A 23,464-nucleotide genomic window follows, 5' to 3' on the forward strand; every position below is an offset into this window, starting at 1 on the left:
AAAAAAAAAGAGGTTACGAACACAGGTGCTGAGCTCAGCACAAGGCCATGTAACAGGCTGGCTGAGAAAGCTGCCCTGAAAGCCCCGCAGAGGCAGGACTCCTGGCTCCCACTTACTCACCATGGGGTACTGGACAAGTTACTCCTGTTCTTTGAGCTTCAGCTTCCTCAGCCACAAATGGGTTTATATACAGGGTTGTTATGAAGGTTAAATGAGATGATTCTGGAAAGGTAATGTCTGACACACAGTAGCTATTCAAAGAATAGTACCTATAACTATTTGAAAAGGCAAGATATTTGACTGCATTGAGTTAACAGGGAAAGGGAAGAAAGGTCTGCTAAGTTCTCAGGATGTACAGAGAAGGAATAGGACAGAGTGAGGGGGCCCAAGGGATGACCTGACATGAGGGAAAGGTCCATAGATGCTCATTAACCAGGACGGCCTTGTTACTTTTCCTTTGTTTGAGAAACCTGAGGATTAGTCTCCATGATCTTTGAGTTTCTTTGGCTCTGAGATCCCAGTCCAAAACGACCAAAGATAAAAAGGCCCAGGCTATAGATCAAAAAAGTTTTTCACTTCTCATCCTGTCTATAAAAGAAAGCCTTTTGCAGAGTTGAATATTGAAAAGCGCCGAGGTGAGTGGAAAGCAACTCTGTCTGGGCACGTGGGCACCAGAAGGGGGCAGAGTGCCATCTGGTGGTGGTCCTTACTGATGACGGAGAAGACGGTAAGCCTGTGTATCGGGACAAGGTCTCTGGGGTTTGTTGAGCACTTTCTACGTGTAAGTCACTGTACTAAATGTTTTATGTGCACTTTCTCATTTCAACCTCTTGTGAAAGAGGCATTATTATCACCAGTTAACAGAGGAAGAAACTGAGGATGAGAGCAATCAGGTAATTTGTCCAAGGTCTGCAGACAAGTGAGCTGGATTTAGAATCTGGCAGTGCTTTAATCACAATGCTACGTTAAAGAGAAGGAAAAGGAAAAACCAAAAGAAATGGGGAAGGATGTAACACAAGAATGATAGGAGAAAAATTAGCATATGGGAGCACAAATTTTGTTTTTCTTAGGTGGTGAAAGAGGGAAGCTTGACAGAGGTTAGAACTACACAATTGACTATTTGTAACTCTGCTTACGCGAGCTTTACAGTGCTCTGTAGAGGTCAGCCTAACTTACCAGCTTGGGTTCCGCAGGACCCACGGTCACACTCACGGTCTCTGGGTCGAACCCAGGTGCTGTGGCAGTGACCATGTAGGTACCCGGAAGCAGCAGCCGGAAGTAATCGCCATGGGCACCTAAAAGTTACAAGGATATAACTCAGTCCGCTGATGAGAAATCTGCCCCAGATAAGGCTTTGATATGAGAAACAATCTGAGGGGTTTAGCTGACCACAAGCTTAATTTTTTTAAACAGCATGATGAAACTGGTAAAGATCTAAAACAATCATAGGCTGTCATAACATTTTAAGATCATGGGCCTCAGCTCCCAGGAAGTGAATTTTCACTGTGCTCTGCAGTGAGAGTACTATGTTTAATTTTAGATCCTGCATGCATTTGAAAACAAACTCATGTCCACTGAAGGGTCACTAGGAGAAAGGTTGAAAGATTTATGAATGTTTTTCCTGGTAAAGAGATGACATGAGACCTTTGTTTCAATGTCTGAAAAGTCATTGTGAAGAAACGATGTCTACATTAAAGAAATAAGAATGAGGACAGAAGTAAAAATTTGACAAAATATAAGTTACCAAAAAAGGAATGAACTGCCTTTTGAAAGTGTGAGCAGGCTGAATGGAATGAGGGGCTCTAGAAAAGCTACACAGTTGTGCAGTGCGCAACCTGTATCAGTGGACATGATTCAAACAACCCGATCTCAGTGGTGTTGTATAAGTGTAATTTTTTTTTAATTGGAGAATAATTGCTTTACAATGTTTTGGTTGTCTCTGCCATACATCAACACAAATCAATAATAATTATAAATATATATATATATCCCTTCCCACGTGAGCCTTCCTCTCTTGCATGTAATTTTGTATTGAGTGGGAGGGCTGGACTAAATGACCTAAATATCTGATTTTGAGAATCTTATTTCTAATATTTCTTCCATCACCATTGAAAGGGGAAAATAAAACTGAAAAGAAAGCCTGTTTCTCAAGACAGGGATGTAGTATTTTAGCTAATGACTTTATATCTCTTTAGAATAAATTATGTCTGTGCCTTTAAAATTCTTTTTATTGTAACAGCAATGAAGAACTGACATAATAAATGCAATTAAGAATGAGAGATAAATAATGAAGAAGTCTCTGCCACCTATAATGCCTATAATTTACTTTAAAATTCCTTAGTAAAAGCAGTGTGTTATAATGCATACATTGGATACTTTGTTATACCCTAGGGACTGTCATTTTCTTTAATTAGAGGCTCCAACTAGGAGTGGTTAGCTACCACTATACCAGAAAGGCCTAATTCCAGATGCAGCTATTACAATGGCTTCAGCTATCTTTATCTTTTAGCAACACTAGATGCTTTGCTAAGTAGCATAATGAACGTTAGCAATGAGCTCTTCCAGAGTGAAATGAGTAATTTATCAATTTAGCATCCTGTGTGTTAGAAGTGGGTTCTTATTGCTGAAATTCGTGGAGTTCAACATATGTTGATTGACTAGAATGAGACATTTCCCACCCTTGCGTGAATAGGATATAAGAATCTAACAAGCCCTGAAGCTCTTGGGGGTGTCAGAGTGTGGTTCCCTAAACAGTCCTGGGTCCAGTCACTGGACTGGAAGGATCTGGTATCTGATGCTTGACTATGAGTCTACAGAATTCTGCCTTTAGAATGTTGTTGCCTTTGCCTTGAATGAACTGTTCTGAACTGTTCATGGAAGAGGTGTCAGGAGCACCTTAAAGAATGTAAGTTATCTCCTTAAAATTTAGATTTCATCCAGTTTAAACAGATTGAGCTGTAAGGTGCCTGCTTGGTACAGTTACATGGTGAAATGTGGCTGAGCCATGCTGGTATCAAGATTGGGGGAGGCAGGCAAATCTCACCTGCCCCTAGCCACTGGAAGCTACTGCTCTACATGAAAAACCAACCAAACACCACCAAACCCCTAAGAGTTGGGCCTGATCAAACTGGGCTGGGGCAGTTTGCAATACCATTGTGCTGTGAGATAGTCTGTACCATTCTAGGTTTCAAGTTGGTTCCACAAGACCTGCTCCCACCATCAATCTTGCCCTCAGGGAGCCTACTATGGAATACGTCTTACCAACGTTTTCCTAAACAGAGCTGTAGCGAAATGCCTGGCTTGGGGTCAAGACTAAACACCAGTTTTACAGTCCTTTTCTTTTCTATCCCATTTCACATCAGTATGAGAGCTATTAATAACCTCAATCCCAGAAAACACTCCTAACAAAGTATGAGGCAGTGACTCCTGAATGCTGAGAGAGATGTTCACATTTGCATCTTCCTGGCCCTGTCTCTTAATTCCTGTCCTCAATCCTGTTATCCTTCCTTCCTCCAATCCCTCTACCTCCCATGTCCTTGACATCCCTGCTGGTCTCACTGGCTTACAAACTGGCTTCCTGACTATGCTGAAGACAGTGAAGCAGTAAAGGCTCCCTTCTCACCTCACAAAGCAGTGGCCACCTACCCGAAGTGACATCATGATTAATCCCACCGACAGAAATGACAGCATCCGCAAGATTATTATAATTCTCATCCCTCACCATTCCCTTGATGCCCTGGTGGACCTGTAGGAAAGTTTATAGTGTACAGTGATGCTCACAAAACATTTGTGCCATGTTTGAGAGTCCTCGAAGCCCTTCCCCATGTGCTACGGCACTTGATATTCACAAAGATTATGGTAACAGATTCTTGATTGGTCTTTCTGTTCTCACCACAATTCCCAGTAATCTCAAAACAGCAGTCAGATTGATCCTGTTAAAATCTAAGTCAAATCGTGTCACTAATCTCCTTTCCCGGAGAAGGCAATGGCACCCCACTCTAGCACTCTTGCCTGGAAAATCCCATGGATGGAGGAGCCTGGTGGGCCACAGTCCATGGGGGCGCTAAGAGTTGGACACGACTGAGCGACTTCACTTTCACTTTTCACTTTCATGCATTGGAGAAGGAAATGGCAACCCACTCCAGGGTTCTTGCCTGGAGAATCCCAGGGTCAGGGGAGCCTGGTGGGCTGCAGTCTATGGGGTCGCACAGAGTTGGACACGACTGAAGCGACTTAGCAGCAGCAGCAATCTCCTTTCTACCTCTATGAATGTGACTACTCTTCATACCTCATATAAATAAAATTGCTGTTTTTTTGTGACTTGCTCATTTCACCTAGCATAATGTCCTCTAGGTTCATCCACATTGCAGCACATGGCAGAATTTCCTTCTCCCTTAAGGCTGTGTGTCCACTGTGTGTCTATACCACATTTTGTTTGTCCCTTTATCCACCAGTGGACACTGGGTTGCTCTCACCTTTTGGCTACTGTGAACAATGCTGCTCTGAATACAGGTGTACAAATAACTCTTTGAGATCCTGCTTTTAGTTCTTCTGGATATATACCCTGAATTGGTTTTGCAGGATCATATGGCGGCTCTGTTTTTAATTTTTTTTCAGGAACCACCACATTGTTTTTTCATAGTGGCTACACCATTTTACATTCCCACCAACACTGCACCAGTGTTCTAATTTCTTCACAACACTTGCTATTTTCCATCAGTTTTTAAATTTGTCTTTTTATAGCAGCCATCTTAATGAGTGTGAGGTGGTATTTCACTGTGGCTTTGATTTACATTTCTCCAGCGATTCTGAGCATTTTCATCTGCTTACTGTTGGCCTTGCATTTGCTACTATGACTTCATCAGGGAGCCCCCTTTCCCCTAGATATCTGAACCATTTACTCCCTTACCTCCTGTACGTCTGTTTAAATATTACTTTCTCTGTAAGTCCTTCTTCATAGCATTTTGCATTTAACGTGTTACAAATTATTTTATTTATTGTCTGTCTCTCCTTACTGGAATATGAGCTGCATACATGCAGAGATATATATTTGCTTACTTTTAATCCTCAGCACAGAGTACAGTCTCTGACAGATAGCTGTGCTCAACAAAGTGGAATGAATTAATTTCACTGGTAGAAAAGCTGAGATCTAGTGTATTGAGTCAGAGCAAAAGTGAGACCTGAGTCATACAAAATACCTTGCCTACCATCAGAAAACACTTCCCTTTCTGTAAGCAGGACACTTGAAATACGGAATTTACCTGTTCCAAGAATTGGATCAGGGCTTCCCTATTACCCAGCCACTCGCGCTGTAATTCCCCTTGCAGCGGAAACTTGTCACAACTAAGTTCCAGCGTGATCTCAAAGCAATTGGTATGGAGATAATTGAAGTCTTGCATTCCTAGGGGAAAGAGAGCAGGGGCAGAGTTGTATAATCAAGTTCCCACTCAACACTCAATTTCTCCACACTCTTCCCCATCACCTGCTGTTCTACCTCTTCATCTCCATTATTTTTCTCCTCCATAAGCCCTTTCCCCAGTTTTCAAATTCACATGCCTATCTATCTTTCCAGTTTTCTCCCTTCACAAATGCCCACTGTGTGGTCTCCATTCTCTACTTCTTCCATTTCATGACTTAAATTCACTTCTTGTCTCTCTCATCATACCAAGGTCTGCTTATTACTCATGCCTCCATATCAGACAATTACTGCTCTCAGTGGATAGATTCTTCTCTTGGACCGTGATATTCTTCAGATCTGGGAGGTCGGAGATGAGATGGTTATCTTGCTTTCACATCCTTTCTCCTACCTGAGAACACAGCACCAACTTGAAAATAGTTATCCTAGAAAAACAGACTCCACAGAAAGCAGAAGGCAGTTATAGTTTTTCTTCATCAAATGCTTGCCTGTTTCTATCCTGTATATTATTCAATTGAATCAATCACTTTTGAATATATTTCTGATCATTAGAATGGTATTTATACCACAAACTTATTGGGATTAAAAATTATTCATCTAATCAACTTTTTACCTGCTCTCTAAGCTGATGAGTGCAACCACCTCTTATTAAAAGAATAGGGAAAGTTGGAGAACAACTCTAGCCTGTTACATTGATTCTCTTCCTGAATCAGAATTACCTAGAAGGCTGTGACTTCCAGCCAAATATAAACTGCTAGGCCTCAGCCCCAGAGTTTCTGACTCAGTATGTATCCAGTACTTGCTTTTTTTTTTTTTTTTTAAACAAGTTCCCAGGTGATGCTGATGATGCTGGTCTAGAAACCTCACTATCATCTTGATATAAACTTCATGATCTTGGAATTACACCCATTTAACCAGTAATGCTGAAGAAGCTGAAGCTGAACGGTTCTATGAAGACCTACAAGACCTTTTAGAACTAACACCCAAAAAAGATGTCCTTTTCATTATAGGGGACTGGAATGCAAAAGTAGGAATTCAAGAAACACCTGGAGTAACAGGCAAATTTGGCCTTGGAATATGGAATGAAGCAGGGCAAAGGCTAATAGAGTTTTGCCAAGAAAATGCACTGGTCATAACAAACACCCTCTTCCAACAACACAAGAGAAGACTCTACACATGCACATCACCAGATGGTCAATACCGAAATCAGATTGATTATGTTCTTTGCAGCCAAAGATGAAGAAGCTCTATACAGTCAACAAAAACAAGACCGGGAGCTGACTATGGCTCAGATCATGAACTCCTTATTACCAAATTCAGACTTAAATTGAAGAAAGTAGGGAAACCCACTAGACCATTCAGGTATGACCTAAATCAAATCCCTTATGATTATACAGTGGAAGTGAGAAATAGATTTAAGGGACTAGATCTGATAGATAGAGTGCCTGATGAACTATGGAATGAAGTTCGTGACATTGCACAGGAGACAGGGATCAAGACCATCCCCATGGAAAAGAAATGCAAAAAAGCAAAATGGCTGTCTGGGGAGGCCTTACAAATAGCTGTGAAAAGAAGAGAAGTGAAAAGCAAAGGAGAAAAGGAAAGATATAAGCATCTGAATGCAGAGTTCCAAAGAATAGCAAGGAGAGATAAGAAAGCCTTCCTCAGCGATCAATGCAAAGAAATAGAGGAAAACAACAGAATGGGAAAGACTAGAGATCTCTTCAAAAAAATCAGAGATACCAAGGGAACATTTCATGCAAAGATGGGCTCAATAAAGGACAGAAATGGTATGGACCTAACAGAAGCAGAAGATACTAAGAAGAGGTGACAAGAATACACAGAAGAACTGTACAAAAAGATCTTCACGACCCAGATAATCACGATGGTGTGATCACTGACCTAGAGCCAGACATCCTGGAATGTGAAGTCAAGTGGGCCTTAGAAAGCATCACTACAAACAAAGCTAGAGGAGGTGATGGAATTCCAGTTGAGCTATTTCAAATCCTGAAAGATTTGGATGCTGTGAAAGTGCTGCAATCAATATGCCAGCAAATTTGGAAAACTCAGCAGTGGCCACAGGACTGGAAAAGGTCAGTTTTCATTCAAATCCCAAAGAAAGGCAATGCCAAAGAATGCTCAAACTACCGCACAATTGCACTCATCTCACATGCTAGTAAAGTAATGCTCAAAATTCTCCAATCCAGGCTTCAGCAATATGTGAACCGTGAACTTCCTGATGTTCAAGCTGGTTTTAGAAAAGGCAGAGAAACCAGAGATCAAATTGCCAACATCCGCTGGATCATCTAAAAAGCAAGAGATTTCCAGAAAAACATCTATTTCTGCTTTATTGACTATGCCAAAGCCTTTGACTGTGTGGATCACAATAAACTATGGAAAATTCTGAAAGAGATGGGAATACCAGACCACCTGACCTGCCTCTTGAGAAACCTATATGCAGGTCAGGAAGCAACAGTTAGAACTGGACATGGAACAACAGACTGGTTCCAAATAGGAAAAGGAGTACGTCAAGGTTGTATATTGTCACCCTGCTTATTTAAGTTATATGCAGAGTACATCATGAGAAACGCTGGACTGGAAGAAGCACAAGCTGGAATCAAGATTGCAAGGAGAAATATCAATAACCTCAGATATGCAGATGACACCACCCTTATGGCAGAAAGTGAAGAGGAACTCAAAAGCCTCTTGATGAAAGTGAAAGAGGAGAGTGAAAAAGTTGGCTTAAAGCTCAACATTCAGAAAACAAAGATCATGGCATCTGGTCCCATCACTTCATGGGAAATGGAGAAACAGTGGAAACAGTGTCAGACTGTATGTTTTGGGGCTCTAAAATCACTGCAGATGGTGACTGCAGCCATGAAATTAAAAGACGCTTACTCCTTGGAAAGAAAGTTACGACCAACCTAGATAGCATATTGAAAAGCAGAGACATTACTTTGCCAACAAAGGTCCGTCTAGTCAAGGCTATGGTTTTTCCTGTGGTCATGTATGGATGTGAGAGTTGGACTGTGAAGAAAGCTGAGCGCTGAGGAATTGATGCTTTTGAACTGTGGTGTTGGAGAAGACTCTTGAGAGTCCCTTGGATTGCAAGGAGATCCAACCAGTCCATTCTGAAGGAGATCAGCCCTGGGATTTCTTTGGAAGGAATGATGCTAAAGCTGAAACTCCAGTACTTTGGCCACCTCATGCGAAGAGTTGACTCATTGGAAAAGACTCTGATGCTGGGAGGGATTGGGGGCAGGAGGAGAAGGGGACAACAGGATGAGATGGCTGGATGGCATCACTGACTGGATGGACGTGAGTCTGAGTGAACTCCGGGAGGTGGTGATGGACAGGGAGGCCTGGTGTGCTGCGATTCATGGGGTCGCAAAGAGTCGGACATGACTGAGCGACTGAACTGAAGTGAATTAGGGGTAATCACAATGGTGTGATCACTGACCTATAGCCAGACATCCTGGAATGTGAAGTCAAGTGGGCCTTAGAAAGCATCACCTCGGCCCGGAACGCGCGGCTCAGGCGGCGCGGATCGTCGGGAGCCGGTCCGCTGCTGGAACGGGGTCCCGGCTGTGCCTGTGCCGCGGTGCGCTCTCGGGGCGTCGGCCGAGATGAACACGGTGCTGTCGCGGGCGAACTCGCTGTTCGCCTTCTCGCTGAGCGTGATGGCGGCGCTCACGTTCGGCTGCTTCATCACCACAGCCTTCAAAGACAGGAGCGTCCCGGTGCGGCTGCACGTCTCGCGGATCATGCTAAAAAATGTTTTTTTTTTAAAAAAAAAAAAAAAAAGAAAGCATCACCTCGAACAAAGCTAGTGGAGGTGATGGAATTCCAGTTGAGCTATTTCAAATCCTGAAAGACGATGCTGTGAAAGTGGTGCACTCAATATGCCAGCAAATTTGGAAAACTCAGCAGTGGCCACAGGACTGGAAAAAGTCAGTTTTTATTCCAATCCCAAAGAAAGGCAATGCCAAAGAATGCTCAAACTACTGCACAATTGCACTCATCTCACACGCTAGTAAAGTAATGCTCAAAATTCTCCAATCCAGGCTTCAGCAATATGTGAACCATGAACTTCCTGATGTTCAAGCTGGTTTTAGAAAAGGCACAGGAACCAGAGATCAAGTTGCCAACATCCGCTGGATCATGGAAAAAGCAAGAGAGTTCCAGAAAAACATCTATTTCTGCTTTATTGACTATGCCAAAGCCTTTGACTGTGTGGATCACAATAAACTATGGAAAATTCTGAAAGAGATGGGAATACCAGACCACCTGACCTGCCTCTTGAGAAATCTATATGCAGGTCAGGAAGCAACAGTTAGAACTGGACATGGAACAACAGACTTGTTCCAAATAGGAAAAGGAGTACATCAAGGCTGTATATTGTCACCCTGTTTATTTAACTTATATGCAGAGTACATCATGAGAAACGCTGGACTGGAAGAAGCACAAGCTGGAATCAAGATTGCCAGGAGAAATATCAATAACCTCAGATATGCAGATGACACCACCCTTAAGGCAGAAAGTGAAGAGGAACTAAAAGCCTCTTGGTGAAAGTGAAAGAGGAGAGTGAAAAAGTTGGCTTAAAGCTCAACATTCAGAAAACAAAGATCATGGCATCCGGTCCCATCACTTCATGGGAAATAGATGGGGAAACAGTGGAAACAGTGTCAGACTTTATTTTTTGGGGGCTCCAAAATCACTGCAGATGGTGATTGCAGCCATGAAATTAAAAGACGCTTACTCCTTGGAAGGAATGTTATGACCAACCTAGATAGTATATTGAAAAGCAGAGATATTACTTTGCCAACAAAGGTCTGTCTAGTCAAGGCTATGGTTTTTCCAGTGGTCGTGTATGGATGTGAGAGTTGTACTATGAAGAAAGCTGAGTGCCGAAGAATTGATGCTTTTGAACTGTGGTGTTGGAGAAGACTCTTGAGAGTCCCTTGGACTGCAAGGAGATCCAACCAGTCCATCCTAAAGATCAGTTCTGGGTGTTCACTGGAAGGACTGATGCTGAAGCTGATACTCCAGTACTTTGGCCACCTCATGAGAAGAGCTGACTCACTGGAAAAGACCCTAATCCTGGGAGGGATTGGGGGCAGGAGAAGAAGGGGACGACAGAGGATAAGGTGACTGGATGGCATCACCGACTCGATAGACGTGAGTTTGAGTGAACTCTGGGAGGTGGTGATGGACAGGGAGGCCTGGCGTGCTGTGATTCATGGGGTCGCAAAGAGCCGGACATGACTGAGCGACTGAACTGAACTGAACTGAATGACTAAATGATTAATGATTTAGTGGAGGCATGGGTTATGCTATCTCAGAAAATGGGAAAGGAAAGGGAGGAACAAGTATTTGAAAAAGTATACTTTATGTTCTAAATTTGGGAGGGGGTACATGCAGGAGACCTGGGTTCGATCCCTGGGTTGGGAAGATCCCTTGGAGAAGGAAACGGCAATCCACTCCAGTACTATTGCCTGGAAAATCCCATGGACAGAGGAGCCTGGTAGGCCACAGTCCATGGGGTCGCAAAGAGTCCGACACTACTGAGCAACTTCACGTTCACGTTCACTTATTGCTTTGGGGCTTCCCAGATGGCGCTAGTGGTTAAGAACCTGCCTGCCAAAGCAGGAGACTTGAGAGACGTGGGTTTAAACCCTGGGTAGGGAAGATCCCCTGGAGAAGGAAATGACAACCCATTCCAATATTCTTGCCTGGAGAATCCCATGGACAGAGGAGCCTGGTGGGCTACAGTTCATGGGGTCGCATAGAGTCGGACATGACTGAATCGACTTAGCACGAAGGCACTTATTGCTTTGACCCTGATTCTGGGAAAGACTGAATGCAAAAGGAGAAGGGGGCTGCAGGGGATGAGATGGTTAAACAGAATCACCAACACAATGGACATGAATTTGAGCAAATTCTAAGAGATGGTGGAAGACAGAGGACCTGGCATGCTGCAGTCTGTGGAGTCTCAAAGAGTTGGACATAACTTAGTGACTAAACAAAAACTTACTACTTTCCTAAACAAAGGTCCGTCTAGTCAAGGCTATGGTTTTTCCAGTGGTCATATACGGATGTGAGGGTTAGACTGTAAAGAAACCTGAGCGCCGAAGAATTGATGCTTTTGAACTGTGGTGTAGGAGAAGACTCTTGAGAATTCCTTGGACTGCAAGGAGATCCAACCAGTCCATTCTAAAGGAGATCAGTCCTGGGTGTTCTTTGGAAGGATTGATGCTGAAGCTGAAACTCCAATACTTTGGCCACCTCATGTGAAGAGTTAAGACTCTGATGCTGGGAGGGATTGGGGGCAGGAGGATAAGGGGATGACAGAGGATGAGATGGCTAGAGGGCATCACTGACTTGATGGACAAGAATTTGGGTGAACTCCGGGAGTTGGTGATGGACAGGGAGGCCTGGCGTGCTGCAGTTCATGGGGTCGCAAAGAGTCGGACACCACTGAGCGACTGAACTGAACTGAACTGAATGTAAATCAAAGAAAGTAAAGTTCAGTCTTCTTGCTTTGGATTCAAGTGAGTTTTTGGCCACAAGAAGTCTGTCATCTTCCTAGTACATGATGACTTGCTAACCTTCCTCCTTCCCAGTCCCCATAGGACAAGCCATCAGCTCAGCCCTCACCAGTGAGTTGCTACTACCTGGGCTCTGACAGGTCAGGTGTGAGAGGATGGGAGAAGATTGCTGCTGCAACATGATTCCTAAGAGAACCTGGTTTCCTGCTTCAGCTCTTACCTATCCTTAGGTTCTTTATCTACTGAAGGTTTGTAAACAGAGGTTACATCTTGACCCTCAGTGATGGGAAAAGCCCAAAGAATAGAGAGAAGAGCCTCTTGCTAGAGGTGTCTGCTATGTTATCAGTGGCCAATGTCCATGGCAAATCCCTGCTGATGGGAGATGGGCAGGCAGGGTACAAAGAGCACATATCAGAGGAATTGTCTGTCTAGCCTGGCATCTCTCTTCATCTTTGCTATATGAGGCATACCTCATGCCACTTTAGAAAAATCTTCATATTTATAAAGCAGGCATTTCCAAATGCTCTATGTGCATTATTTTATTTAATACTTACATAAAAATCATAATGCAAGTACTGTTATTCTTAAAGTACAAATGAGGAAACTGAAGCACAGAGAAGTTAGGTAATTAGCCTAAAGCCACATAACTAGTGAATGGGCAAGCTGGGTTTCAACCCAATGTAACCTTAGAGACCACACTCTTAACCACTTGACTACATTCCTATGATCTAATCCACTATGTGAACCATTAGTTCTAAAGGACCACACAGTGTTCCAACCTCCATTTTAAAGAATTAGAAGATGATGTTAAATGCCAACTTAAGGCTTCTCATTTTTCAGATCTCTGCTGTTGCTGCTACTAAGTCGCTTCAGCCATGTCTGACTCTGTGTGACCCCATAAATGGCAGCCCACCAGGCTCCCCTGTCCCTGGGATTCTCCAGGCAAGAATACTGGAGTGGGTTGCCATTTCCTTCTCCAATTCGTGAAAGTGAAAGTGAATTCGCTCAGTCATGTCCTACTCTTAGCGACTCCATGGACTGCAGCCTACCAGGCTCCTCCGTCCATGGGATTTTCCAGGCAAGAGTACTGGAGTGGGTTGCCATGTCCTTCTCCAATCTCTACTTGAATGCAAAATAGCATTCCTGTCATATCTCTGACAGGATGCAAAAATCAATTGACAATTTAAAAGGAGAAATGAGTCCCAGTCTACTTCAGCTTACAGCACTCTTGTGCCCAGCATTCTTCTTACCCTTGCTGAGGGAATACCAGGAAGCCCCATTGGTGATGCCGTCTGGGAAGTAATCCCCACAGTTCCAACCTTGATGCATCCATCCATGTGCATAGGAGTAGATCTTCGCCAGCTACAGGTAAAGTGGGTGAAAAATGATCTTGAGTGTCCCCAACTCATATGGCAATGCTCATACTCAGAAGCAGGGTGAGGCTAAGAACCCCACTAGGTAGAAACAATTGATTATTTCCTTTTGTGAAAGAAAATACCAGGAGAAATGGAGAGATGGTATGTGTGTGTGTGTGTGTGTGTGTGTGTGTGTGTGTGTGTGTGGAATGGACTAGAGTTAGGAGATCTATCTCCTGCTGTTCCCACTATATTGGGCCTAAATTTCTTCAAGTGCAAAATGAGGGGTGGCATTCAATCATGTATGAGCTCTCTTCCAAGTGTGCCTCAGTTTCCACCTGAGTTTTGCAAGAGAGAATCAAGAAGCAAGTAAGACAGGTCTTCATCACAAAAGGAATTATGTATTGGGAGTGAGAGATGTGTGTTAAAGGGACAGGGCTATATTCAAAATCTCTATCATTTTCTTTCATTACTATTTTATAACAATGGACAAAAAGAGATTACTAGAGAAGAAAATATAATAATATATTTGCTTTGCAAAGCAACAACTGGTGTTATTTTCTATGTAATTCATTAACTGTTGAATTCATGTTATCATTATAGGAGAATTCCCTGGAGTCCAGTGGTTAGGACTTGGTGCTTTCAATGTGGGGACCCGGTTCAATCCTCAGCCAGGGAACTCAGATCCCACAAGTCATGAGACTCGGCCAGGAAAAAAAAAAAAGAAACTGAAATACTAAATAATGTCATTATTATATTGAAAGAAAGTGAAAGTGAAGTCGCTCAGTTGATCCGACTCTTTGCGACCCCGTGGACTGTAGCCCACCAGGCTTCTCCACCCATGGAATTTTCCAGGCATGAGTACTGGAGTGGGTTACCATTTCCTTCTCCAGGGGATCTTCCCAACCCAAGGATTGAACCCGGGTCTCCCGCATTGCAGGCAGACGCTTTACCATCTGAGCCGCCAGGGAATTCCAATTATTTTATTAATTATATATTATTAAGAATATTAACTATAAAATAGCTAATCTGTTAATTTTATTCTATTGCTGTTTTGAGCTATTATATAAGCCTTTTTCCTATGCATGGTATATTTTACATTTATACAGCCATATTACTATTAAACTGTAAATTAGAGCCCCTGAAATTCATATTTAATGTTCTAGCTTACCACCAGCACTATCAGACTTTCAGTATATTTCTTCCTTATCACTAACAAGTATTTTTTACATTGTGGTAACTGTACTATAAAGCTTTCCTATTTATTTACTTTTTCATAAATGTATGGTTTATCACTCAAAACAAACTGTAACATACTAGATTGTAAGCTCCTAATGAGCAGGAGGTATTTTCAATCATTTTCTGTTGACTCATTCCTAATAGGGTCCTGTGTTAACTGATTTGACTTCTGTCACTCTCCTGAGCCCCACTTTGCTCTTCCTGGACAGATGGCCATTCTGCATACCTTCTGGAAAAGCTTGTCATCAGGAGTGGGGGTATTGGCAGTGCGGCGGAAACCTCGGACCCGGTGCCCAAGGGACTTGTCATATGGATAATTGGCTACCACTGCCCCTCCGTGGAGATTGGCTGAAAGGACAAAGTTGAAGGATCGGATCCACTGTATCACAGCCTGGGTCTCGGGTTCCACCTGAGGAGAGATGAGAGCTTGGTGGTGAAGCTACAACTAAAGCCAGATGGCTGTTCACATGAGTTTTGTCAGGAAGTGGCCTGAAAGGATGGCATGTCTGACAGGAAGTGGCCTGAGAGGATGGCATGCCTGAATAAAGCAAAGAGAGTTCTACCAGATATAAGAAGTGCAGACAGGGAAATTTTGATCTTTTGCTTGACAGTGTAACAAATTAGGTGAATGGAACACTTTCAAAATGAAATCTCATGTGGAATCCCACTATTCAAAATAGCTAAAAAGACATCATGTAGGGCAGTGAAACTATTGTGCATGATGCAAAATGGTAGATAAATGTCATGATACGTTTGTGAAAACCCACAGAAGATACAACATGAAGAGTGAACCCTAATGGAAACTATGAATTTTTGGGTAATGATGACAAGTCAATGTAGGTTCATCATTGCAATAAATGTACCACTCTGGTGGGAGATGTTGATAATGGGAAGCAGGGAATATGTGGTACCATTCTATATTTTCCATTCAATTTTGCTGTGAACCTAAAATTCCTTAAAAAAAAATAGTCTCTTAAATAAAAAAGGGGGAGAAAGGAGGAAAAAGAGCAATTTGAAGAGGAGTAGCACAGGGTTTCGGAACTCAGAATTCCAATTTGGCCTCTCTTGTGTAACAAAGAAAGGGTTCTTCAACTTACCCACTTTTCCAGTAGCTTCTGGAGCTGCAGAAATTTGGAGTTTAATAAATGTGTCTGAAAATTACAGGTTTACAACAATGATTTTCAACCTCTTCCTACTCCCAACACATCTGCTGTAATGTCGACATGTAGAATGTTCTCCTGTCAGTTCAGTTCAGTTCAGTTGCTCAGTCGTATCTGACTCTTTGCGACCCCATGGACTGCAGCATGCCAGGCCACCCTGTTCATCACCAACTCCCAGAGTTTACTCAAACTCATGCCCATTGAGTCGGTGATGCCATCCAACCATCTCATCCTCTGTTGTCCCCTTCTCCTCCCACTCTCAATCTTTCCCAGCATCAGGGTCTTATTAAATGAGTCAGCTCTTCACATTAGGTGGCCAAAGTACTGGAGTTTCAGCTTCAACATCAGTCCTTCCAATGAACACTCAGGACTGATCTCCTTTAGGATGGACTGGTTGGATCTCCTTGCAGTTCAAGGGACTCTCAAGAGTCTTCTCCAGCACCACAGTTTGAAAGTATCGGGTGCTCAGCTTTCTTTATAGTCCAACTCTTACATCCATACATGACTACTGGAAAAACCATAGCTTTCACTAGATGGACCTTTGTTGACAAAGTAATATCTCTGCTTTTTAATATGCTGTCTAGGTTGGTCATAACTTTTCTTCCAAGGAGTAAGCATCTTTTAATTTCATGGCTGCACTCACCATCTACAGTGATTTTGGAGCCAAAAAAAAAAAAAAGTCTGCCACTGTTTCCCCTGTTTCCCCATCTATTCGCCATGAAGTGATGGGACTGGATGCCATGATCTTAGTTTTCTGAATGTTGAGCTTTAAGCCAACTTTTTCACTCTCCCCTTTCACTTTCACCAAGAGGCTCTTTAGTTCTTCTTCATGTTCTGCCATAAGGGTGGTGTCATCTGCATATCTGAGGTTATTGATATTTCTCCCGGCAATCTTGAGTCCAGCTTGTGTTTCATCCAGCCCAGCGTTTCTCATGATGTACTCTGTATATAAGTTAAATAAGCGGGGTGACAATATACAGCCTTGATGTACTCCTTTTCCTATTTGGAACCAGTCTGTTGTTCCATGTCCAGTTCTAACTGTTACTTCCTGACCTGCATACAGGTATCTCAAGAGGCAGGTCAGGCGGTCTGGTATGCCCATCTCATTCAGAATTTTCCACAGTTTATTGTAATCCACACAGTCAAAGGCTTTGGTATAGTCAATAAAGCAGAAATAGATGTTTTTCTGGAAATCTCTTGCTTTTTCCATGATCCAGCGGATGTTGGCAATTTGATCTCTGGTTCCTCTGCCTTTTCTAAAACCAGCTTGAACATCAGGAAGTTCACGGTTCACGTATTGCTGAAGCCTGGCCTGGAGAATTTTGAGCATGACTTTACTAGTGTGTGCGATAAGTGCAATTGTGTGGTAGTTTGAGCATTCTTAGGCATTGCCTTTCTTTGGGATTGGAATGAAAACTGACCTTTTCCAGTCCTGTGGCCACTGCTGAGTTTTCCAAATTTGCTGTCATATTGAGTGCAGCACTGTAACAGCATTATCTTTTAGGATTTGAAATAGCTCAACTGGAATTCTATCATCTCCACTAGCTTTGTTCGTAGTGATGATTCTTAAGGCCCACTTGACTTCGCATTCCAGGATGTCTGGCTCTAGGTGAGTGATCACACCATGGTGATTATCTGGGTCATGAAGATCTTTTTTGTATAGTTCTTCTGTGTATTCTTGCCACCTCTTCTTAATACCTTCTGCTTCTGTTAGGTCCATACCATTTCTGTCCTTTATCGAGCCCATCTTTGCATGAAATGTTCCCTTGGTATCTCTAATTTTCTTGAAGTGATCTCTAGTCTTTCCCGTTCTATTGTTTCCCTCTATTCCTTTGCATTGATCACTGAGGAAGGCTTTCTTATCTCTCCTTGCTATTCTTTGAAACTCTGCATTCAAATGGGTATATCTTTCCTTTTCTCTTTTGCCTTTAGCTTCTCTTCTTTTCACAGCTAATTTTAAGGCCTCCTCAGACAGCCATTTTGCTTTTTTGCATTTCTTTTTCTTGGGGATGGTCTTGATCCCTGTCTCCTGTACAATGTTACAAACCTCCATCCATAGTTCATCAGGCACTCTATCTATCAGATCTAGGCCCTTAAATCTATTTCTCATTTCCACTGTATAATCATTAGGGATTTGATTTAGGTCATACCTGAATGGTCTAGTGGTTTTCCCTACTTTCTTCAATTTAAGTCTGAATTTGGCAGTAAGGAGTTCATGATCTGAGCCACAGTCGGCTCCTGGTCTTGTTTTTGCTGACTGTATAGAGCTTCTCCATCTTTGGCTGCAAAGAATATAATCTATCTGATTTCAGTGTTGAACATTTGGTGATGTCCATGTGTAGAGTCTTCTCTTGTGTTGTTGGAAGAGGGTGTTTGCTATGACCAGTGTGTTCTCTTGGCAAAACTCTAATAGCCTTTGCCCTGCTTCATTCTATATTCCAAGGCCAAATTTGCCTGTTACTCCAGGTATTTCTTGACTTCCCACGTTTGCATTCCAATCCCCTATAATGAAAAGGACATCTCTTTTGGGTGTTAGTTCTAGAAGGTCTTATAGGTCTTTATAGAACTGTTCAACTTCAGCTTCTTCAGCGTTACTGGTCAGTGCATAGACTTGGATTACCATGATATTGAATGTTTTGCCTTGGAAACGAACATAGATCATTCTGTCATTTTTAAGATTGCATCCAATTACTGCATTTAAAACTCTCTTGTTGACTATGATGGCTACTCCATTTCTTCTAATGGATTCTTGCCCACAGTAGTAGATATAATGGTCATCTGAGTTAAAGTTACCCATTCCAGTCCACTTTAGTTTGCTGATATCCAAATTTCATAAATTAGATATACTGTAATATGGGCCAGTCTTGTCTAATTAATGAGAGTCCATGCTTGGTACTACAAATTATATTGCTAGTGAGTGACAGTATTCTAAAGAAAGCCTTGAATCTACTGGACTTGTAGTGTAAGTAAATAATTTATAGTCTTCACAGTTTTTCCTCCCCTCCAGGTGGATGTGCTTAGAAGTTATGTGGTGTTAATGACTCCTCCTGGATCAAGGGTCTCTTGTGAAGGTTCTGATCTTTTCTATTCCCAAGGAGACCAAATGAATAATGTTGAGCCCCACTCAATCAGAGTGAATATAATCCCAGAGGAACCAGTCCAACTCTGTGACCAGGGCTCAGATGCTTTAAAGCAGTCCTTTCTCCATGTCCTAAGCCTCCATCCATCAGAAGGAGGCCAGCCTCTCATGTTCCTGGCCCTTTAGGCTGTCCCATCAAGAGTGAGAGACTTCTCATTGTTTTTTCCCTTCTAAGCTGCAGACAGAGGAGCCAGTGGAGTTTAATTATTACTGGCTCAGTTACTTTACTTCATGTAGACAAGTTTAATAAATCTGAGCATCCTTCTGACTGAATATGACAAATACAAAGTTATTTTTTATTTATTATTTACTTGAGCCAAGAGCATAGCTGCTATCCAAAGTCTAAACATGTCAGCATAACTTTTGCTTCAATTCCAGTGGGAAAAAACTGGTAATATTCATCTAGCAATTTCCAATATAAGGCCTTATATCTGCTTTATTTTTCTCTCCCCAGTCTCTAAGCTCAGATATTCACAAAGAGAATGTTTAGAACTAAGCCATACAGTGTCAGAAACAGGGTGGTGATGATACTCTGAGGATGACAACAGTCATTCCCAGGAACAGGCCAACCATTAGGATGGAACCATTTCTAATACGAAGAGGTGAGAGACCTGGGAGTATCAAATGTGATCTTTGGTTGAAAAAAGGAAATGAGAATATGGTAAAGTAGTCAATGGCATACAGAGAGAGAAGAAGAAAAGCTTCTTTTCTAAGGGTGAGACTCCCTGAACCTCCTTCTATCACTAATTGTTGATAAGCACACAGTTCATCACATGCAAGAGAGATTCCTCTCTAGAATCCTACAGTCCTCTGTCGACAGGATAGTGCCATAGAAAGAATGTTGGATGAGGAGTCAGGAGACCTAGGTTTTAGTCTTGAATCTATCAGTTGCTATCTGTGTGAGTTTATTTTTTTCTGTAAGTGATATCTATAAAATGGGGATGGATAACACTGCCTGATGCATTTACCGTAGTTTTTGATGATACGCTAGCTGAGAAAGAGTTCTTTAAGATTGTAAAGTGCAGTGCAACAGTACGATACCAGTTTTACCTCCTTCGCCACTAACATCAAACATCTTGTGCTCAGTGAAGGGCTCTATGCTCAGGGAGGCAAGAAATACCAAGAGGCATACAGTATGGTCAGCACTGCTTAGGATAGATTAGCACAGACTTGCGTTGTTGCTTCATTCTTGTTTGTTTAGTTGATGTGAAGATCGAGAGAAGAAATGCCAGATGCTGATTTACCTGCTTCTGCATGCAAATTTAATCTCATACCTGACTTTTCCAGTTGTCTGGAAGGGGCAAGTGGTGGTTGGGGCCTCCGTTCTTCTCATTGTAGTAGATGTAGGTATTGAGATCGGGGAAGTTGCGGTTCAGGTCCACCCCATTTGCATTGTTCCTGCCAACCAGATACCCAGAGATGTCCCGTTCCTAGTAGGAAAAGGAAGAAATGAAAGATGAAGGTTTAGGTTTCACACTGAATGCTCTACTGGAAGAACACTATATAGTTTTTTTTTCTTTTTACTCATTAGCTCAATCTATGAAATAATGTAACATTTTATTCTTTAACTTATCTGAAGTCCCAGTGGCATGATTCAAGTTTCCTTGTTGACCATGTGCTCGAGGTAGAGATCCCAGGAGAAGCTCGAACAAAAGAAGGGTGTTTCAGGATAATGGGAACCCATATATTTTTTTAAATGTTTGTCTATTTAATCAGAATGATAAAGGTATATGTGAAAAGAAAATATAATTTTTCAGTTGCATATGTATGTTTTCAGATTATTTTCCATTGTAGCTTATTATAAGATACTGACCATAACTACCTGTTCTATTCAGTAAATCCTCATTGCTTATCTATTTTATGTTTTATGTTTGTATCTGTTAATCCCATGCTCCTAATTTATCCCTCCACCCTCCCTTTCCCCTTTGGTAACTATGTTTGTTTTCTCTGAGTCTGTTTCTATTTTGTATATAGATTCACTTGTATTATTTTTTAGATTCCACATATATAATAATATAATAAGTGATATAACTTATCACTTGTAATATTTGTCTTTCTCTGACTTACTCCACTTAATATGGTAATTTCTAGGCCAATCCATGTTGTTGCAAATGACAGTACTTCATTCTTTTTATGGCTGAGTAGTATTCCATTGGATATTTATACCACATCTTCTTAAACTAATCATCTGTTGACGGGCACTTTGTCTTGGCTATTGTAAATATTGCTGCTATGAAAACTGGGGTACATGTATCTTCAAATTAGAGCTTTCATCTTTTCCAGATATATGCCCAGGAGTGGGATTACTGGATCATAAAGTAGCTCTGTTTTTAGGTTTTTAAGGAACCTCTATACTGTTTTCCCAGAGAAGGCAATGGCACCCCACTCCAGTACTCTTGCCTGGAAAATCCCAGGGATGGAGGAGCCTGGTGGGCTGCAGTCCATAGGGTCGCTAAGAGTAGGACACGACTGAACGACTTCACTTTCACTTTTTACTTTCATGCATTGGAGGAGAAATGGCAACCCACTCCAGTGTTCTTGCCTGGAGAATCCCAGGGACGGGGAGCCTGGTGGGCTGCCGTCTATGGGGTCGCACAGAGTCGGACACGACTGAAGCGACTTAGCAGCAGCAGCGTACTGTTTTCCATAGTGGCTGCACCAATTTACATTCTTATCCATCGTGTAGGAGGGTGGGAACTCCTATTTTTTATCTCTGCATTTATTGTTTGGCTGTGCTAGGTCTTCGTTGCTGTGAGCGCTTTTCTCTAGTTGCAGAGGCCAGGGGCTACCCTTCGTTGCAGTGTGCTGGCTTCTCGTTGCGGTGGCTTCTCTTGCTGTGGAGCACGGACTCTAGGCCACACAGGTTTCAGTAGTGGCAGCACTTAGGCTCAGTAGTTGCAGCTCCCAGGCTCTAGAGCTCAGGCTCAACAGTTGTGGCACACAGGCTCAGCTGCTCTGCAGCATGTGGGATCTTCCCGGACCAGGGATCAAACCCATTTCTTCCCAGACCTGTGTCTTCTGCACTGGCAGGCAGATTCTTTACCAATGAGCCACCAGGGAAGCACCTCTTATTTTTAAAAGGTTTCATGAGATACAGTTTATATGCCACAACATTCACCCAATTTAAGTGTATAACTTGGTGAATTTTAGTATGCTTACAAAATTGTGCAATCATTACCACAATTTTGGAATATTTCTATCACCCTGAAAAGAAACCTCATGCCCATTTACAATGACTATTTGGTTTTACTCCAGTTGTTGGTAATCACTTTCAATATCTATGGGTTTGCCTTTGCCAGACATTTAAATAAGTGGGATCATATATTATATGATTGGCTTTTTTCACTAGGAAAAATGTTTTTGAGGTTCTTCCATTTCGTAGCATGTATCAGTACTTCATTCCCTTTTATTTCTGAATAATTCCATTATATGGATTTATCACATTTTGTTTACCCATTCACCAGTTAATAGACTATATTTGTTTCCTGGGTCTGCTGTAACAAATGACCACAATCTAGATGGGTTATAAAATGAGCAATGTATTCTTCCACAGTTCTAGAGGTTAGATGTCTGAAATTAAGATGCTAGTAGGGTTATGCTCTCTGAAGTCTGTAGAGGAAGATACTTCTTTTCTCTTCTAGCTTCTGATGGTTGCTGGCAGTCCTTGGCATTCCTTGGTTTGTAGATACTTCAGTCCAATTTCCACTTCCATCTTCATATGGCCTTCTCCCCCATATATCTGTGTCTCTGAGTGCAAATTGCTTTCTTCTTATAAGGACACTAGTTATATTTGACTTAGGTCCCCTAATCCAGTGTGATTTCACTTTAGCTTGATGATATATGCAAAGATCCTATCTCCAAATAAGGTCATGCTCATAGGTGCCAGGTAGACATGAATTGGTGTGGGGGGGGGATACTATTAAACCCAGTACATGGGCATTTGGTTTGTTTCCACTTTTTGGCTTTTGTGGATAATGCTTCCATTAACATTTATGTACAAGTCTGAGCATGGACATATGTTTTCATTTCTAATACCTAGTAGTAGAATTTCTGTATCATAAAGTAAATTCATATTTAACTTTTTCAGAAATTGCTAAACTGTTTTCCAGAGTGGAAACTATCCTCCCCCTTTATTTATTTTACTTAGGATCCTTGATTATCTTTCTTCTGAGCAATAGCAGCTTCATGGACCCCTTAATCTCTCTGCTCACACTTCACATTTCATCATTTATTTGGTCACATATTCATTCTTTCAGTCATCCATTTAATCAATCCACATTTATTTAAGTTTATCTCTATTAAAGCCCTCTGCAACACTCTAGGGAAAGAGACAACGTGACATTACACTAGCTTTCCAGGAATTCATGGTATATATGGAGAAATAGATATTAACATAAACAATAAAATATATAAAGTGGTAGAACAGAGATAAGTTCATAGGCTCTTGCAAAACTGAAATTCTATTTGATGTTCTGTTTGGCATTGGAGAAGGGGAATAGTGTCCACTGGAGCCCTTTGGGACTGAGAGGGGAGAGCCTAAATTGGCGGCCATTCCTGGAAACAGGGTAAATGAATGAACACTAAGAGGCTGAAAACTCATAGATGTA

The 23,464-nt window shown here is 41.9% G+C and overlaps 1 protein-coding gene across 4 annotated transcripts in view; it reads right to left on the reverse strand.

The window, feature by feature from the left end:
• CPN1 (carboxypeptidase N subunit 1) overlaps positions 1-23,464 on the reverse strand; it is a 49,558-nt gene that overhangs the window by 2,328 nt on the left and 23,766 nt on the right. For 2 of the 4 annotated variants that reach the window (XM_061403091.1, XM_061403089.1), the window contains 6 exons: positions 20,132-20,287; positions 14,785-14,967; positions 13,215-13,326; positions 5,262-5,401; positions 3,646-3,745; positions 1,177-1,295 (listed from right to left, as the gene is read on the reverse strand). In XM_061403091.1, coding sequence (XP_061259075.1) covers positions 1,177-1,295; positions 3,646-3,745; positions 5,262-5,401; positions 13,215-13,326; positions 14,785-14,967; positions 20,132-20,287 — 810 coding nt within the window. The remainder of the gene's footprint in view (positions 1-1,176; positions 1,296-3,645; positions 3,746-5,261; positions 5,402-13,214; positions 13,327-14,784; positions 14,968-20,131; positions 20,288-23,464) is intronic. The other 2 variants (XM_061403093.1, XM_061403092.1) reach the window with 2 other exon arrangements.

The sequence above is a fragment of the Bos javanicus genome, chromosome 26, assembly GCF_032452875.1.
Source record: "Bos javanicus breed banteng chromosome 26, ARS-OSU_banteng_1.0, whole genome shotgun sequence".
Taxonomy (NCBI): Eukaryota; Metazoa; Chordata; class Mammalia; order Artiodactyla; family Bovidae; genus Bos; species Bos javanicus.